This window comes from Salmo salar, chromosome ssa10 (assembly GCF_905237065.1).
Source record: "Salmo salar chromosome ssa10, Ssal_v3.1, whole genome shotgun sequence".
Lineage (NCBI taxonomy): Eukaryota > Metazoa > Chordata > Actinopteri > Salmoniformes > Salmonidae > Salmo > Salmo salar.
The window spans coordinates 36,543,608-36,560,142 of record NC_059451.1 but is presented as its reverse complement, the minus strand read 5'-3'; the positions used below and the strand labels follow the sequence as shown (position 1 = coordinate 36,560,142).

At 42.6% G+C, this 16,535-nt stretch overlaps 2 protein-coding genes across 2 annotated transcripts; both read right to left on the bottom strand.

The window, feature by feature from the left end:
- Positions 1-646: 646 nt before the first annotated feature.
- On the bottom strand, positions 647-2,876 carry LOC106560324 (protein Dr1). Its single transcript, XM_014123124.2, has 3 exons — positions 2,076-2,876; positions 1,600-1,763; positions 647-1,262 (listed from the first exon to the last, which is right to left on the bottom strand). Exons 1-3 carry the CDS (start codon positions 2,293-2,295, stop codon positions 1,116-1,118), a joined length of 531 nt encoding a protein of 176 aa, XP_013978599.1. The 5' UTR covers positions 2,296-2,876; the 3' UTR covers positions 647-1,115.
- Positions 2,877-3,334: 458 nt separating this feature from the next.
- On the bottom strand, positions 3,335-7,379 carry zgc:109982 (retinol dehydrogenase 8). The gene is given in 6 exon segments (NM_001140953.1): positions 3,335-3,799; positions 4,113-4,296; positions 4,956-5,049; positions 6,060-6,239; positions 6,639-6,800; positions 7,083-7,379. Coding segments are annotated over 6 exon segments (957 nt in total). The 5' UTR covers positions 7,180-7,379; the 3' UTR covers positions 3,335-3,559.
- Between the last annotated feature and the right edge of the window lie 9,156 nt (positions 7,380-16,535).

The following is a 16,535-nucleotide window of genomic DNA, read 5'->3' as shown; positions in this document are numbered from 1 at the left end:
TGAGTAAAGGGTCTGAATACTTATGTAAATGTTTTTTATTAGCAAAAACCTGTTTTTGCTTTGTCATTATGGGGTATTGTGTGTAGATTGAGGGGGGAAAAAACGATTTAATCATTTTTAGAATAAGACTAATGTAACAAAATGTGGGAAAAGTCAAGGGGTCTGAATACTTTCCGAAGTCAATGTATGACTGAGCTAAAATAAAACAAAAAGCATTTGAATCCTATTTTACAAATCAAAACATAGTCACAACCCTTCTGAGTGTTTCAGAAATATGTTGGGTGCATCCCAAAAGATTGATCAGAGCCAGTTTATATGGGATGTGGTGCTATTTGGAACATATCCATCCTGTTAAACAAACATAAGAAGAGGGGGGTAAGGAACAAGTTCTGTAAAAATTATAGTAGGAGGAATAAGCAACGCCCACCTTTGGCAAGACAAGCGAGGAGCTGTTCTCCTGACCCACCCCCCCACAAAAAATAAATGTATTGTAGGAAAGATAATATGCTTAGCCGGTCCCCCCGTTCTTTTCTCAACATACCCAAAACCATGATAAACCCCCCCATACACCTTTTGCAGCATTTTCAATGCCACCTTGCATCCATTGATCTCTAACCTACAAATCACACAGAAAAAGACAATTCCATGACAGATGTAACATTTGATTTGTAATTGGCAAAAGTTGTTCATTTAAGTAAGGAAAATTTGAAAATGTATCTTTATCCATGTGTTTTCAGGTACTACTGTCAAAAGAAAAAATGTCTAACTAGTATGTGACAAAAACATAAAATTCCCCATATCTATGTACCTTGAAACTGTCCATAATGTGAACTCCTGATACTGGACTGGTGGGGTTATGTGCATTATGTCCGAACACAGCTCAGATCACTGCCAATGAGAGTGTTCGGAGAGAGAAAGAGAGGACTGCTTGCCGACACTGTCCAAAGACAAGGGTTATGGCCTGGGTCGTGTTCAGCAGGCACGAAACGGATGAAAACAGCCAGAAACAGGTGGTAGCCTACTATCTGTAGTTATCCAATAAGAAATTCTTGTTTTTATTATCTGTTCTAAATGTTTTGTATGTTGCAGCCCAGACCCAGGTATCATCTTCATAATCACATGTCATCCTCATCATCCTCATCCTGGGAGGAGCCAGCCTGCTGTCCAGTGCTGGCGGATGCTGCAGCCAACTGGGCCTGCTGGGCAGCTTGCTGCATCTGGAGCCACTCCTGCTGGGCCAGCTCGGCCTGCTGCTGCCGTGCCTGGAACACAGTAAATACAGTCAGTCCACCAATAAACTCGACATGGTCAGAGAGAGAGATGCAAACAGCAAAGCAGGGGAGCCACTCAACCTAGAATATCTACTAAATGTTACCAAAACAAATATACATTATTTGAACTTTTGTCACACTGCAGAAATATCCGTTTGTACACTGCAGTTACCCATTCCTAGTGAAGGTGATCTATCAAAGTGCAGAGATGTGGCAAGAAATAGTCTGAATCAAACAGGTTATCCGTCTTGATCCTTAACACAGGTAACAGACATGTAACCTGGCAACGATCAGTCTGGTTAACCAGGTTATGACTCTTGATCCTTACCTTAGCAAATAGTTCCTGCTGTTGTCTGAGGAGCTCTTCCTCTGGGATGCCCAGGTTTTCCAGGCGAGAGTTGGCCTTCCTCCTTTTAAGTGCTACTGTTTTACACTCCTGCAGGACATCCTTCACCTCTGTGATGTACGACGCAAAACCCAGGCTTTCAAGTGCTGTGGAGAAGAGGATATGGTTAGGGAAAAAAACAATGGAAACAATGTTGGGGAAAGGAAACAGACATTTAATCAACATTCAACAGTCTCATCACTTGATTATGGTTGGAATTCCTAGTGCATAACTAGCTACCTTGGTTCCAGATTGGTTTACTATAGCTAACCTGGTTTACAGATAAGTGGCCAGGCAAGTGCATACCTGCATTAACTACAAAATACATGGCAGGCAGGAAGGGGGAAAACACCTATACATTACAACTGAATATATTTTCAAACCTGTTGATACAGAATAAAAAATACAAAGATACTAACCATTAATGACATGTTCAGGTGATATGGTCTTCTTTTCAGACTTGTTACATATTTCATTCGCCTCTGATGAGATTAGATGTATGAACTCTGTGCAGCAGTTCACAACAAGTTCTCTTGCATCGTTGGCAACCCGTACGTTGGGAAGAGTTTCTTTGATCATTTTGTTGATGGCTGCCCTGGGAATGGTGAGGTCGTCATCGTTTCCCGACGAAGAAGCCATCGTATTCCAGAGAACTAGTTTCTCAAGTTAATAAAAAACGAAACTGGGGGAAAGCTTGATTTGATGGTAGGGTTCCGCAGAGGGCTAGCTAGCTAACGTTACGTGTTGAAAATGTCGTGGGCTAGACGCTAACGTCGGCTAGTTGGGTTTAAAAGTTAAACTATCTATGCAAACTAGCTACACACAAGCCTATTGACACAGCATATCCTAATGTTACTGTAGAGACGTGGAATGTAACGAATAGGTCTAAGTAAAACACAATGGTGAGGACAAGAGAAAATGAAAACCAGCTAGCGAGTTAGCAAGCTATGGTCCATCTATCGCAACGCGTTAGCCTAGCTAACATTAGCTAGCTAGTTAGTTAGTTACCTGCAGCGGCTTTTGAGGACATGGCTAGCAAGCGTGTCGTTGGGATCATTTCGTAACGCAGTGTTGATCCCCAAAACACTGTATACACTGGAACGAGAACTACTGTTCCTTTATCGGCCGAACGAAATACTTTAATTCATTTATTTGTTAAGTTCGGTTCACCGGCAGTTCGGCACTGACATTTCTGCGGAAACGATCCACGCAAACAAAACCCATTTCCGGTATATTATTTTTCTACGGTGCCCTGTGAAATCGACCAAATAAAAATGTCGCCACCTACTGTGTTGAATACCATAATAAAAATGTATAGCAGGCCTACATATTGTTATAATACTTAAGTTTCCTCGGAACGCGAAGCGAGGCGGCCATCTCTGTCGGCGCCGGAAGTGTGCAAGCTTATTTCCCTTTCCCAATTAGACTAAAACAGGTATTACAATTGACCTTTACCATGTATTTTTTTTTTTTAAATCACGTCACCCTATTCCTGTCTTGCGCTTGTTCAGGACAAACAAAAAGGTGATCTAATAATGCGTAGGTAGTGGTTAATATTGGATTATCCTTTAATACGATTGTGGCTTTGAATGCAGTGTAATATTCTATAACCTGTGAATCATGGATTAGTGGCCCAGTAGATAATATTGTTACATAATTGGATCTCCACACATCTTATCAGTGGTGATGGATCCTTTTATTGTTGGCTCTGTCAATACAAAAGTCCATTGGGATTCCCCAGTGAAACATTTTGCACAAATTGAAAGGTAACTATTCCATCAACTTTTGAATCCGTACATTTTCAACACCAACACTGAGAAGATAAAACCTTGGAATTTGATGTTGGTTTATAATTTGTAATAAAGAAGTGAATTAGTTAGAAAATTGCCTTTTGGGACACATCCTAAGAATTGCTCTTGTCCTTATCTATAGTGAAGCTCTTGCGGGTCCTCCAGCGTAGCAGCTTGACGAAGTTGAGGCTGGCATTGAAGACCTTGTCGTGCTCAAACACCATCTTGTAGAAGGTGTCGATGGGAAGGTCTCCGTTTGGATCAGCATACTTCAGGGTGGTCATGGGGGTGTACAAGGTGTTGGTCTGGTGCCGGAACGGAGGGTTGTCCATGGTGATGATCTTGTGTGTGTGCTAAGGGAGGAAGACACGGAGAAGGAAGGGCCATTGAAAATGAGATGAAGAATTCAGAATAACCTGAAATAAATACAAAATAACTGCCCAGAACATGGTTTTCTGGAGATGCACTGTTGAGGCCCTTGGACAAGTCAAGTCAGTCAAGCTAGGGAGAGACATTTAAGCACAGCAATTTGAACACATGCACCAAACAAACTAACCCCGTGATTGAGAATTACACTTTACTTAGTCTCTAAGTATAATGCTTTATAAGATGTTGTATGTATAAGCCTTTACAATGTGTCGATTTGAGCCCAATAGGCTAATATACCTCTGCTATGTCCTCAGGTGTCTGTCCAAGGCTTTCATAGATCTGCTTGGAGTTCTTCATATAGATGTTGGTAAACATATCTGCTGTCATTTTGTCAGCTTTGGAGAGGTCTGTCTTCATGGCCTCCTCATAGACCTTCTGCTCAAACTCCGTCACCACAGGGCCTGGCTCAATCAAACTTATACTGCCACAGCAATGACAGCAACACACACACACACACACACACACACACACACACACACACACACACACACACACACACACACACACACACACACACACACACACACACACAATTACTACTTTAAGTTAGAATAGAATTGAGTTTACTAGGCTGTCACCAAAACCCTTTTGTATTTTCTGTATCTAATACCACAGGAAAATCTATAATAAATCCTAAGATTGTGTCTGTACGCTGTTGCTTCTTATAAATCATCTCTATAATATTTGTTGGGTGTGGTTGTTATTGCCATTTTACCCAACTGTACCATGTTTTTTGTCACTCGTGACATGAAACACTGGTAGGATATTGCAGTGTATAAGTGCAGATGTTGGTGACATGGACGAGTGGGCTACAGGTGTTGGTTAGCATGCATTATTTTCCCCTGAGGGGAAGGCAGCTCCACGATGCATCCTCTCACTCCCTTCTCTAATCTCTGTCCCATGAGACTAATTTAACTCTCAGAAACAGAGCAGTGTGAATGTACCCTCCACACACACCAGATGCAGTATGTGGTAGGGAAGCTCTGGTCCAAGGCGTTAGTACTTGCTAATGCTGAGCATTCCTTAGCAAACCACACTAACACCCTGGACCAGAACTAGTGGTACGGTAGGACTACTTACTTCAGATTAAACCTCATGGCTTGGATGGCCATGCTTTCACAGAAACCCTCCACAGCAAACTTGGATGCTGCGTAGATATCGTTGAATAATATACCTGTGAAAAAGGAGAATGCAACCAAATAATTTATACAGACCAGATGTGTCAATTGTAAAATGTAAATGTCGGAAGTTCAGATCGTGATGGAGTCTTTCCATTTCTAAGCCTAGGGTTCTTCAACGGTTAATATTGAACCAGTAGCAGTGTGGGAATTATGGGGACCGGGGCGGGCGGCTAAGCCCCCCAAATGAGACATGAGCTCCCCTAAATGCAACAAAAGTTTCAAACTTTGGCTCTGGGGGATCTCTTTGAACTATTCTCCTATGTGTTTAAAATGCCATTTTGTACTGATACAGTGGTAAATCTTAGAATAAAAGCGCATTCCAAATTAAACGAACAACCCTACCTCTGTCATGGTTTAATCCAGTGACAGCTGGTTCAGGTTATTTCAATCGTATTAATCTATTTTCTCTGGCTGTCTTCCTCTCTCTCTCTGTCTTGAGTTTACCCTAGCAAATTTGCAACATTGTATGGACTGGATTCAGCCTGCTAGCAAAATTGCAACATTGTTTTTAACTGGGCCTTCGCAGTTTCCAGTGTAGATGAGCTCGGGACAGACATGGCTGTATTTACATCCATATTTCAGCCCTTTTTCAGGTGTCCTGACTTTTCTTTTTACAAAAAAATGTAATTTGTCAGCAAGACACATCAATTAATGCAGGCTACAAGAGTTTGGATCTACTGACAATCCCCGAATGTCATGGCACGTTTTGGTGTTTTTTAACAGATGTCTCTTTCCATTAATCCAATGGCTGGTGCACTGTTTGGATGCTGGAATTTATTTTGGAGTGGACCAATGTGCAAAGGTAGCCTACTTTTTGAAGTGATTTGACAATCAGATGAAAACATCATGCCTGGTTGTGTTCATGCCACATTACAACTGGTAATGCATGTTTACCTTTAAAATACATGTCTGTGCTATTAGGCACATACAAATGTGTAGCATACTCACAAATACACTTGCTGGTCTGTAAGAAAACCTCGTGAAAAGAAGCAACATCTCTTACCCTGTATGCCCATGACACTGCTGATCACAACAATATGGCCGCTCTTCCTCTTCTTCATGTCTGGCAGGATCTCTTTGAGGAGTCTCACTAGACCAAAGAAGTTTGTATCCATGACAGCCTTCATCTCCTCCATAGACTGACACTCTATGGGGCCTACCAGACCCATCCCAGCATTGCTGACTGAGAGGGGAAAATATAGGTTTATTCAGTTATGTGAAAACGTTCTGATCGTTGCATTTGCAAATACAAATAGAATTAGCAGAGCTGAAAATATTCCCTATTCTACATGACAGACAATTATATCTGTTTTCTATGATACATTTCTGCCTGAATGTTCTGTAACATTACATCCTACTGAACAGGCCACTGGAATTGGGGTGTGAGGGCAAAAGTCAGTGCAGTCCTTCATTTTAATTTGACTGTACATCCAACTAGCCTTACAATAGAATTACAGTCTAATTCTTTACTGGGTTTGTAATGCAAACGTGATCAGGGAAGACAGTGTCCATACATATACACGTGGGATTATTAGCCTACATGTAACACAAGATAAGGGTGTATGCATGCATCCGTACTTACTGAGTATGTCTAGCTTGCCATCCGGTAGGCTGGCCACACATGCTTTGATGGAGTCTTCATTGCACACATCCAGTTGTTTAATCACCAGGGTCTTGCCCAGAGTCCTGCCTGCCGCCTCCACAAGTGCCTCTGCCTTACCCAGGTTCCTCATTGTGGCATACACTGGAGAAGACAACACAGGTGTATCTTAGTCTCTTGGAAGCAGACAAGTTTGTCTATGAATATTGTGTAGCTGTATAGTCTGGGGATTAGGAGTTTCTGACCATACTTTTGGGAATTTGAAGGTAAAGGAACCGTTCTCACAATTTCACTGCTTTCCATGATAATTTTAACAGATAGTTGAGATTTCTTCCATTGACAGAGGTGGAATAAACATCACATTTTGGTTACCATAACATTAAATATCTAAATTCTGTTCAACCCAAAGAGTACCCATTAACTTACCAATGAACCTCTTCTTTTCATCATTGGCGATGCGTACAGCCAGGGCCAGGCCGATGCCTGAGGAGCAACCTGTGATGAGGACAGTCTTCTGGTTCATTGCTGCTGTTAGTCTCACAGAAACTCCTTCGTCTTTACGAACCTAAATTGAGAAAAATTCCTGGATAAGGCTAATAAAGTGAATTGAACGGTACAAAAATAAATTGGTCTCACAACTCCAGTATCAGGTAATGAGGGACAGCAGGAGGGAATGAAAGCGAGGAGGGAATGAAAGCAATGGGGGAGCGAAAGTGAGGGAAGATTGAAAGCGAGGGGGGAATGAGAGAGAAGGACAGAATAAGAGTGAGCATGAGGAGATGAAAGAGGGGGAGTAAAGGGGATTTGCTTTCGGCTCAGTAATCCACTGCAGTTAGACTCAGCAGAAACAGCCTTAAACAGGAGGATGATTAGCATCCATTGGCATGCGATACACATAGCCTACATCTATACACACACACAATCAGTCAAATGTATTGTATAAAGCCCTTTTTACATCAGCATTTGTCACAAGAAACCCAACCTAAAACCCCAAACAGCAAACAATGCAGATGTAAAAGCATGGTGGCTAGGAAAAAAACACTGTAGAAAAGCAGAAACCTAGGAAGAAACCTAGAAAAGAAACAGGCTCTGAGAGGTGGCCAGTCCTCTTCTGGCTGTGCCAGGTGGGATTATAAGAGTACATGGCCATTAAGGCCCGATCTTTCTTCAAGATGTTCAAACATTCATAGATGACCAGCAGGGTCAAAAAATAATCACAGTGGTTATAGGGGGTGCAACAGGTCAGCAGCTCAGGAGTAAATGTCAGTTGACTTTTCATAACCCAGAACTCAGAGATCGAGACAGCAGGTGCGGTAGAGATAGACAGAGAGAGAGAGAAATGATTCCAAAACAAATCAAGTTTTGGTAAACTCAAATATCTATTGGGTGAACATATGTTTCCCATGCCAAGAAAGCCCTTTGAATGTAATTGAATTGAAATAGAGAGAGAGAGAGAGAGAGAGAGAGAGAGAGAGAGAGAGAGAGAGAGAGAGAAAGAGAGAGAGAAAGAGAGAGAGAGAGAGAGAGGGAGAGCAAACCAGTGACTCAGCCCCTTTAATAAGGCCAGAGGCAGATAATCCCGGTGGAGAGAGGGGAGCTGGCCAGGCAGAGACAGCAAGTGTGGTTCTCAACTCCAGTGACTTGTCGTTCACCACTGATGCAGACCTTTGGAAAATATACATTTTAAAAAGTCTAATAAGTCTATGTGACAAAGCTACACCATCACAATAAATCCATGATATATTTTAGACAGGTCCAAAGAAACATGATATGAAGAAACTGTAGTCTATTTCAGAAGAACAGAATAGCATACTCTGAGTTGTCCTTATGCCACATGGCTGTGGACTACACTAGTTAATTTAGCAGACAAGATTTGCTAAGAATTCCATGGCATTATTTTACAACTTTAGTTGCGATACAAACATTTGGCTACATGTTTTAATGTTTAATACATTCTAAGGCTGCATGATGAGACTCTAATGATGATTTGAAAAACGCTTCATGAAAGGCATGAGCTCTGCTTTGTTTTTTGCTCATGTTGCACACACTTCATCAGTCTCTCATTCACAATTTGACAAGCACTTGATATTGCCTCGAATTTCACAGCGGCATTCCCTTTGTGTTGCCGTAATGGCCCCTAACATTTTTATGCCTTTAGTGTCTAGTGGCCGTTGTGCCCTTTGGCTGAAATGGGTGGGGTTATATCCTGCCTGTTTGGCCCTGTCCGGGGGTATCATCGGATGGGGCCACAGTGTCTTCTGATCCCTCCTGTCTCAGCCTCCAGTATTTATGCTGCAGTAGTTTATGTGTCGGGGGGCTAGGGTCAGTCTGTTACATCTGGAGTATTTCTCTTGTCTTATTCGGTGTCCTGTGTGTATTTAAATATGCTCTCTCTAATTCTCTCTTTCTCTCTTTCTGTCTTTCTCTCGGAGGACCTGAGCCCTAGGACCATGCCTCAGGACTACCTGGTATGATGACTCCTTGCTGTCCCCAGTCCACCTGGCCGTGCTGCTGCTCCAGTTTCAACTGTTCTGCCTGCGGCTATGGAACCCTGACCTGTTCACCGGACGTGCTTGTTGCACCCTCGACAACTACTATGATTATTATTATTTGACCATGCTGGTCATTTATGAACATTTTAACATTTTAACATTTTGACCATGTTCTGTTATAATATCCACCCTGCACAGCCAGAAGAGGACTGGCCACCCCTCATAGCCTGGTTCCTCTCTAGGTTTCTTCCTAGGTTTTTGGCCTTTCTAGGGAGTTTTTCCTAGGGAGTTTTTCCTAGCCACCGTGCTTCTTTCACATGCTTTGCTTGCTGTTTGGGGTTTTAGGCTGGGTTTCTGTACAGCACTTTGAGAATATCAGCTGATGTACGAAGGGCTATATAAAAATACATTTGATTTGAAATAATCATTATAATACATTTTTCCCAGGCTGCCTGCTCCAAAGCACCTCTTACTCACATGGCTCTCTCAGATAGCTCAATTCTCATTGTCCAATGCCAGTCCAGTGATCAAGTCTTTCTCACAGGCTACAAGTGAAGGCAGACAAATCCTGGACGCAACTGCACACGTCCGAGGCACATATTGAAGACATTAGAAGAACTGTCAACCTCTACTTTTTGTCAGCCAACAAGATTAGTAGTCCTAAGGAAAAAAACAGCAAAAGCACTAGCCTATGTCAATCTGCTATTCCCCATACTACAAAAGTTGACCTATTCTATTCTGTGTGAGAAATAAATATTCCAAACACAGTCTGAGACAGCTGTGGGATGTGATAGCACACACACAAAAAACACACACACACACACACAAACACACACACACACACACACACACACACACACACACACACACACACACACACACACACACACACACACACACACACACACACACTGAGAGAAGTACGCCTGGCCCCATCTGAGGGCTTAACTAATGTCATAAGACTTTAATATGAGATTGATTAGTGGGGTGGCTGTGGGTTAGCAGCGATAGTGGGGTAAAATAAATAGGGGTGTGGCAAACTTAGCCTGGCTGACGAGACTCATGTGGTACACAGCGAGGGAGAGTAGAGGAAGACTTTGGTGTGTGTTTGGTGTCAGTCAGACTAGGGTAAATAAACACTGTGTCATGGGTAAATTGTCTACCACCCAGCACATACACATAGCCTACACCTATACACACACACACACACACCCAATCAATTAAATGTATTGTATAAAGCCCTTTATACATCAGCATTTGTCACAAGAATCCCAGCCTAAAACCCCAAACAGCAAGCAATGCAGATGTAAAAGCATGGTGGCTAGGAAAAAAACACTGTAGAAAAGCAGAAACCTAGGAAGAAACCTAGAAAAGAAACAGGCTCTGAGAGGTGGCCAGTCCTCTTCTGGCTGTGCCAGGTGGGGATTATAAGAGTACTTGGCCATTAAGGCCAGATCTCTCTTCAAGATGTTCAAACATTCATAGATGACCAGCAGGGTCAAATAATAATCACAGTGGTTATAGAGGGTGCAACAGGTCAGCAGCTCAGGAGTAAATGTCAGTTGACTTTTCATAACCCATAATTCAGAGGTCGAGACAGCAGGTGCGGTAGAGGTAGACAGAGAGAGAGAGAAATGATTCCAAAACAAATCAAATTTTGGTAAACTCAAATATCTATTGGGTGAACATATGTTTCCCATGCCAAGAAAGCCCTTTGAATGTAATTGAATTGAAATAGAGAGAGAGAGAGAGAGAGAGAGAGAGAGAGAGAGAGAGAGAGAGAGAGAGAGAGAGAGAGAGAGAAAGAGAGAGAGAGAGAGAGAGGGAGAGCAAACCAGTGACTCAGCCCCTTTAATAAGGCCAGAGGCAGATAATCCCGGTGGAGAGAGGGGAGCTGGCCAGGCAGAGACAGCAAGTGTGGTTCTCAACTCCAGTGACTTGTCGTTCACCACTGATGCAGACCTTTGGAAAATATACATTTTAAAAAGTCTAATAAGTCTATGTGACAAAGCTACACCATCACAATAAATCCATGATATATTTTAGACAGGTCCAAAGAAACATGATATGAAGAAACTGTAGTCTATTTCAGAAGAACAGAATAGCATACTCTGAGTTGTCCTTATGCCACATGGCTGTGGACTACACTAGTTAATTTAGCAGACAAGATTTGCTAAGAATTCCATGGCATTATTTTACAACTTTAGTTGCGATACAAACATTTGGCTACATGTTTTAATGTTTAATACATTCTAAGGCTGCATGATGAGACTCTAATGATGATTTGAAAAACGCTTCATGAAAGGCATGAGCTCTGCTTTGTTTTTTGCTCATGTTGCACACACTTCATCAGTCTCTCATTCACAATTTGACAAGCACTTGATATTGCCTCGAATTTCACAGCGGCATTCCCTTTGTGTGGCCGTAATGGCCCCTAACATTTTTATGCCTTTAGTGTCTAGTGGCCGTTGTGCCCTTTGGCTGAAATGGGTGGGGTTATATCCTGCCTGTTTGGCCCTGTCCGGGGGTATCATCGGATGGGGCCACAGTGTCTTCTGATCCCTCCTGTCTCAGCCTCCAGTATTTATGCTGCAGTAGTTTATGTGTCGGGGGGCTAGGGTCAGTCTGTTACATCTGGAGTATTTCTCTTGTCTTATTCGGTGTCCTGTGTGTATTTAAATATGCTCTCTCTAATTCTCTCTTTCTCTCTTTCTGTCTTTCTCTCGGAGGACCTGAGCCCTAGGACCATGCCTCAGGACTACCTGGTATGATGACTCCTTGCTGTCCCCAGTCCACCTGGCCGTGCTGCTGCTCCAGTTTCAACTGTTCTGCCTGCGGCTATGGAACCCTGACCTGTTCACCGGACGTGCTTGTTGCACCCTCGACAACTACTATGATTATTATTATTTGACCATGCTGGTCATTTATGAACATTTTAACATTTTAACATTTTGACCATGTTCTGTTATAATATCCACCCTGCACAGCCAGAAGAGGACTGGCCACCCCTCATAGCCTGGTTCCTCTCTAGGTTTCTTCCAAGGTTTTTGGCCTTTCTAGGGAGTTTTTCCTAGGGAGTTTTTCCTAGCCACCGTGCTTCTTTCACATGCTTTGCTTGCTGTTTGGGGTTTTAGGCTGGGTTTCTGTACAGCACTTTGAGAATATCAGCTGATGTACGAAGGGCTATATAAAAATAAATTTGATTTGAAATTTGATTTGAAATAATCATTATAATACATTTTTCCCAGGCTGCCTGCTCCAAAGCACCTCTTACTCACATGGCTCTCTCAGATAGCTCAATTCTCATTGTCCAATGCCAGTCCAGTGATCAAGTCTTTCTCACAGGGCTACAAGTGAAGGCAGACACATCCTGGACGCAACTGCACGCGTCCGAGGCACATATTGAAGACATTAGAAGAACTGTCAACCTCTACCTTTTGTCAGCCAACAAGATTAGTAGTCCTAAGGAAAAAAAACAGCAAAAGCACTAGCCTATGTCAATCTACTATTCCCCATACTACAAAAGTTGACCTATTCTATTATGTGTGAGAAATAAATATTCCAAACATAGTCTGAGACAGTTGTGGGATGTGATAGCACACACACACAAACACACACACACACACACACACACACACACACACACACACACACACACACACACACACACACACACACACACACACACACACACACACACACACACACACACACACACACACACACACACACACACACACACACACACACACACACTGAGAGAAGTACGCCTGGCCCCATCTGAGGGCTTAACTAATGTCATAAGACTTTAATATGAGATTGATTAGTGGGGTGGCTGTGGGTTAGCAGGGATAGTGGTAAAATAAGTAGGGTGTGTGGCAAACTTAGCCTGGCTGACGAGACTCATGTGGTACACAGCGAGGGAGAGTAGAGAAAGACTTTGGTGTGTGTTTGGTGTCAGTCAGACTAGGGTAAATAAACACTGTGTCATGGGTAAATTGTCTACCACCCAGCACATACACATAGCCTACACCTATACACACACACACACAATCAATTAAATGTATTGTATAAAGCCCTTTATACATCAGCATTTGTCACAAGAATCCCAGCCTAAAACCCCAAACAGCAAGCAATGCAGATGTAAAAGCATGGTGGCTAGGAAAAAAACACTGTAGAAAAGCAGAAACCTAGGAAGAAACCTAGAAAAGAAACAGGCTCTGAGAGGTGGCCAGTCCTCTTCTGGCTGTGCCAGGTGGGGATTATAAGAGTACTTGGCCATTAAGGCCAGATCTCTCTTCAAGATGTTCAAACATTCATAGATGACCAGCAGGGTCAAATAATAATCACAGTGGTTATAGAGGGTGCAACAGGTCAGCAGCTCAGGAGTAAATGTCAGTTGACTTTTCATAACCCATAATTCAGAGGTCGAGACAGCAGGTGCGGTAGAGGTAGACAGAGAGAGAGAGAAATGATTCCAAAACAAATCAAATTTTGGTAAACTCAAATATCTATTGGGTGAACATATGTTTCCCATGCCAAGAAAGCCCTTTGAATGTAATTGAATTGAAATAGAGAGAGAGAGAGAGAGAGAGAGAGAGAGAGAGAGAGAGAGAGAGAGAGAGAGAGAGAGAGAGAGAGAAAGAGAGAGAGAGAGAGAGAGGGAGAGCAAACCAGTGACTCAGCCCCTTTAATAAGGCCAGAGGCAGATAATCCCGGTGGAGAGAGGGGAGCTGGCCAGGCAGAGACAGCAAGTGTGGTTCTCAACTCCAGTGACTTGTCGTTCACCACTGATGCAGACCTTTGGAAAATATACATTTTAAAAAGTCTAATAAGTCTATGTGACAAAGCTACACCATCACAATAAATCCATGATATATTTTAGACAGGTCCAAAGAAACATGATATGAAGAAACTGTAGTCTATTTCAGAAGAACAGAATAGCATACTCTGAGTTGTCCTTATGCCACATGGCTGTGGACTACACTAGTTAATTTAGCAGACAAGATTTGCTAAGAATTCCATGGCATTATTTTACAACTTTAGTTGCGATACAAACATTTGGCTACATGTTTTAATGTTTAATACATTCTAAGGCTGCATGATGAGACTCTAATGATGATTTGAAAAACGCTTCATGAAAGGCATGAGCTCTGCTTTGTTTTTTTGCTCATGTTGCACACACTTCATCAGTCTCTCATTCACAATTTGACAAGCACTTGATATTGCCTCGAATTTCACAGCGGCATTCCCTTTGTGTGGCCGTAATGGCCCCTAACATTTTTATGCCTTTAGTGTCTAGTGGCCGTTGTGCCCTTTGGCTGAAATGGGTGGGGTTATATCCTGCCTGTTTGGCCCTGTCCGGGGGTATCATCGGATGGGGCCACAGTGTCTTCTGATCCCTCCTGTCTCAGCCTCCAGTATTTATGCTGCAGTAGTTTATGTGTCGGGGGCTAGGGTCAGTCTGTTACATCTGGAGTATTTCTCTTGTCTTATTCGGTGTCCTGTGTGTATTTAAATATGCTCTCTCTAATTCTCTCTTTCTCTCTTTCTGTCTTTCTCTCGGAGGACCTGAGCCCTAGGACCATGCCTCAGGACTACCTGGTATGATGACTCCTTGCTGTCCCCAGTCCACCTGGCCGTGCTGCTGCTCCAGTTTCAACTGTTCTGCCTGCGGCTATGGAACCTTTACCTGTTCACCGGACGTGCTTGTTGCACCCTCGACAACTACTATGATTATTATTATTTGACCATGCTGGTCATTTATGAACATTTTAACATTTTAACATTTTGACCATGTTCTGTTATAATATCCACCCTGCACAGCCAGAAGAGGACTGGCCACCCCTCATAGCCTGGTTCCTCTCTAGGTTTCTTCCTAGGTTTTTGGCCTTTCTAGGGAGTTTTTCCTAGGGAGTTTTTCCTAGCCACCGTGCTTCTTTCACATGCTTTGCTTGCTGTTTGGGGTTTTAGGCTGGGTTTCTGTACAGCACTTTGAGAATATCAGCTGATGTACGAAGGGCTATATAAAAATAAATTTGATTTGAAATTTGATTTGAAATAATCATTATAATACATTTTTCCCAGGCTGCCTGCTCCAAAGCACCTCTTACTCACATGGCTCTCTCAGATAGCTCAATTCTCATTGTCCAATGCCAGTCCAGTGATCAAGTCTTTCTCACAGGCTACAAGTGAAGGCAGACACATCCTGGACGCAACTGCACGCGTCCGAGGCACATATTGAAGACATTAGAAGAACTGTCAACCTCTACCTTTTGTCAGCCAACAAGATTAGTAGTCCTAAGGAAAAAAACAGCAAAAGCACTAGCCTATGTCAATCTACTATTCCCCATAGTACAAAAGTTGACCTATTCTATTCTGTGTGAGAAATAAATATTCCAAACATAGTCTGAGACAGTTGTGGGATGTGATAGCACACACACACAAACACACACACACACACACACACACACACACACACACACACACACACACACACACACACACACACACACACACACACACACACACACACACACACACACACACACAGACACACACACACACACACACACACACTGAGAGAAGTACGCCTGGCCCCATCTGAGGGCTTAACTAATGTCATAAGACTTTAATATGAGATTGATTAGTGGGGTGGCTGTGGGTTAGCAGGGATAGTGGTAAAATAAGTAGGGTGTGTGGCAAACTTAGCCTGGCTGACGAGACTCATGTGGTACACAGCGAGGGAGAGTAGAGAAAGACTTTGGTGTGTGTTTGGTGTCAGTCAGACTAGGGTAAATAAACACTGTGTCATGGGTAAATTGTCTACAACCCAGCACATACACATAGCCTACACCTATACACACACACAATCAATCAAATGTATTGTATAAAGCCCTTTTTACATCAGCATTTGTCACAAGAATCCCAGCCTAAAACCTCAAACAGCAAGCAATGCAGATGTAAAAGCATGGTGGCTAGGAAAAAAACACTGTAGAAAAGCAGAAACTTAGGAAGAAACCTAGAAAAGAAACAGGCTCTGAGAGGTGGCCAGTCCTCTTCTGGCTGTGCCAGGTGGGGATTATAAGAGTACTTGGCCATTAAGGCCAGATCTCTCTTCAAGATGTTCAAACATTCATTGATGACCAGCAGGGTCAAATAATAATCACAGTGGTTATAGAGGGTGCAACAGGTCAGCACCTCAGGAGTAAATGTCAGTTGACTTTTCATAACCCATAATTCAGAGGTCGAGACAGCAGGTGCGGTAGAGATAGACAGAGAGAGAGAGAAATGATTCCAAAACAAATCAAATTTTGGTAAACTCAAATATCTATTGGGTGAACATATGTTTCCCCTTCCCAAGAAAGCCCATTGAATGTAATTGAAT